The 3,311-nt window shown below is 34.7% G+C and overlaps 1 protein-coding gene across 1 annotated transcript; it reads left to right on the forward strand.

The window, feature by feature from the left end:
- The first annotated feature begins 1,583 nt into the window (after window positions 1-1,583).
- LOC110900155 lies at window positions 1,584-2,966 on the forward strand. The gene is made up of 3 exons (XM_022147063.1): window positions 1,584-2,049; window positions 2,164-2,271; window positions 2,455-2,966. Exons 1-3 carry the CDS (start codon window positions 1,584-1,586, stop codon window positions 2,964-2,966), a joined length of 1,086 nt encoding a protein of 361 aa, XP_022002755.1.
- Window positions 2,967-3,311: the final 345 nt, after the last annotated feature.

Below are 3,311 nucleotides of genomic sequence, written 5' to 3' on the forward strand. Positions count from 1 at the left end.
GAGTTGATCTTAAGATAACATCTTGATTAATATGGTTTTACTCGACTCAAACTAGTAACTTTTAAAATCCGCAAATGAGTTAGGTTGTATTACTTCCAAAATTTGAACCTTTTATAAGAAGAAAAAACATTATTGCAAATTAGTTTTGAAATAAGTACAACCCGCATGAAGTATATTAACACATGAATTAGAACCATACAGTTTTGATTCAATCTTTGATACGGACTATCCACCTTAACCCGTTAGACCCACGTTCACTTGCATTATTTTTGTTTTGTTTTATGGTTCCATGTTTACATTGGTAGTTTGCATGATCATCTATATGATCCTCCATGTTTCCCTTTTACTAGCATGATCATCTACCCGTAGGATTACGGCAACGGGTCGGATCGGATCGTATCAATCTTACTGATAATGTTAAAAGCAACAACAACAAAAAACCAATCTCTTTAGTGCTCAACATTGGTGGTAATGTTAAAGCAACTTTATGAGATGAGTTTTTTGTTATAGAGAAGTAAACAACTTTATGAGATGGGTTTTTGATCCAACTATATTTTTATATATTGTATGTATATTCCGGACAAAGTTAGGTATGTTTCATTGTTTTGGATGCAGCCTTGGTTTGGACATAAATCTTTAAAAAGATCTAACCTCTATGACCTTGACAGGTTTGAAAGATGCATGGTCTCTCAAAGAGTAACAAGAGATGGTGATTCTACAATAATGTGATTCAATTGAGACTAGAGGAAAAGGGTTCTTAGCCAGTTAGGCCAGGGGGTGTATACCGCCTCTGGCCACATCACCACTTTAGCGCCCCTACCTATCCCCTGCATACCAAAGAGGGGGGGGGGGGGGCATCGATGCTCCGCCAGCCCAGTAACACGTGTTAATGCGCTTTGTTCGAGAATTTTGGTTAATATGACCGTTGGGCAATGGTCTTTTATAAAAAAAAAACTAATAAATATCTAATATATATACATACAGGGGATGTTTATTTGAGAAGAAATTTAAATTGAGAAAAAAAAAAGAAACAAAGGGTACAATTGTAAAATATTTAATAGTTTTTTCTCATCTCATTTATTATTATCTTTGACTAATTAATTAGTCATAAAAACTATCATCCTCCATACTAAAATTTTTGCGTACACACATCTAAATTATCCTACACGTTTTGAAATTTATCCTACATATATTGATATTTATCCTACACATCTCGTAATTCATCCTACACACCTCGTAATTTATTCTAAACTTTAATTTAATTTTTTTTCTTCTTTGAAAAAATATATATTATTGAAAATAAGTTACAAATTAATGTAGTTAGCTATTAAAAAGGAAGACAACCGATTGATCATCTATCTAAGTTTACCAATATACCCTTACACTAGTATTAAATGCAAAAATTAAATGAAGTAAAATGAAGGATTCTTATTGGTTAAAGTTTCTTCTTTTTTATTCTTACAAAAATTTCTTATCATTTGAACACTCCACTATACATATATTTACACAAACCAATCATAAACTCAAACACACACCAATCGCTAAAACACACACATTATCTCCAATCATTTTTAATATCAAAAATGTCATCCCACTTTTCATCCGATTCGTCTAGCTCTTCATCTGGTGGTATTGTCGATGATATGCTTATCATAGTGACGGAGGAGGCGATTAAGTATTTGCGAGAAGAAGCTCAATCATCTACAACGCGTACCAGACAAGCGCCTCTTGAACGAGATCGGTTAGGTGCTCATCAACGTTTAATGCGCGATTATTTTGGTGAAAATCCGTTGTACGACGATGCGCAGTTTAGGCGTCGGTTTCGTATGAGCCGTCGTCTTTTCTTAAGAATTTCTAATGATCTTGCGGCCCAATGTCCATTTTTCACACTAAGAGAAAGTTCTAGTCGCAAAATTGGTTTCTCTGGAACACAAAAGTGTATTACCGCAATTCGGCAAGTTGCGTACGGCATAACGAGTGATGCGTGTGACGAATATTTAAGGATGTTAGGCAGAAGTTGTCGTGACTGTCTTGAAAATTTTTGTGAAGGTATTATTATTATTATTATTATTATTATTATTATTATTATTATTATTATTATTATTGTTTTGATTATTAATTTTTTTAATTATTTATAGTTTATTGTTATTACAATTATATTAGGTGTTAACTTTCTTTACGGGATGCGATATTTGAGGATGCCGACCGCTAACGACGTTCCACTTTTATACGAGGCCTATCAGCGAATACACAGGTTTCCCGGGATGTTGGGTAGTCTTCATTGCACACACTAGGAGTGGGCGACATGTCCAACCGCTTGGAAAGGGCATCGTGGTGACCACGAGGGTCCTACCCTAATATTACAAGAGATCGCGTCTCAAGATTTATGGATTTGGCATGCGTACTTTGGCATAACCGATGCGAACAATGACATCACTGTTTTACAATCATCAGGTCTTTTCCACGATGTCATAGATGGTGTTGCACCAAATACTTCATTCTATGCAAACGATGTGGAGTATAAGTATGGATACTATCTTGTCGACGGTATTTATCCGGAGTGGGCGACATTGGTAAAAACTCTTTCATGTCCAGATGACGAGAAAAGATTGTATTACAAGAAGAAACAAGAGTCAGAAAGAAAAGATGTCGAGCGGGCCTTCGGTGTATTAAAAAAGAGATGGTCTATCATTGCCCAGCCGTCGGATATACTTGAAAAGAGTAAAATGAGAAACGTCATGTATACGTGTATCATCTTGCATAACATGATCTTGGAGGACTTGGGCAGAGCATTTTGTGGAGGAAGTTATGATGAAGGTAACCAAACGACGAACCCACTACTTACATACACTCAAAAAGAAGTTATCCGAGCGAGGATACGTGACAGGGACACACACCTTAACCTTCAAGCTGATGTGACCGAGCACCTATGGTTTGATCGTGAACAAGGAGAAGACGACGAGTGATGATGTGTATTTTTAGTTTAACCTAGTTTAACTTTTCAAGCATTGTATTTTTTTAGTGACATTGTATTTTTTTTATTTAAATTTTCATTGACTTCTGTTTTTAATATATATATATATATATATATATATATATATAATTATGAGTTTTATATTTTTCTTGTTATTTAAATTTAAATTAATATATCAAAATTAAATAATGTTTAAATTTAAATAAAAAAGAATAATCAGGTAATGATGAAGGGGACTTTAAACAATTGCATGTAAGTTAAAGTGAGGGGCTTTAAAGCCCCTATGTGACATGACACTGATGTGGCGTGAGATACCACACCCTCTAGCCTTAGCGAG

This window comes from Helianthus annuus, chromosome 2 (assembly GCF_002127325.2).
Source record: "Helianthus annuus cultivar XRQ/B chromosome 2, HanXRQr2.0-SUNRISE, whole genome shotgun sequence".
Classification (NCBI taxonomy): domain Eukaryota; kingdom Viridiplantae; phylum Streptophyta; class Magnoliopsida; order Asterales; family Asteraceae; genus Helianthus; species Helianthus annuus.

Bases quoted from the DNA above. Each gene is read 5' to 3' on its own strand.
- LOC110900155 (XM_022147063.1), top strand. From the start codon at position 1,584: ATGTCATCCCACTTTTCATCCGATTCGTCTAGCTCTTCATCTGGTGGT. The intron at 2,050-2,163 runs GTATTATTATTA...CAATTATATTAG, and splicing joins TCTTGAAAATTTTTGTGAAG to GTGTTAACTTTCTTTACGGG. The intron at 2,272-2,454 runs GTAGTCTTCATT...TACAATCATCAG, and splicing joins CAGGTTTCCCGGGATGTTGG to GTCTTTTCCACGATGTCATA.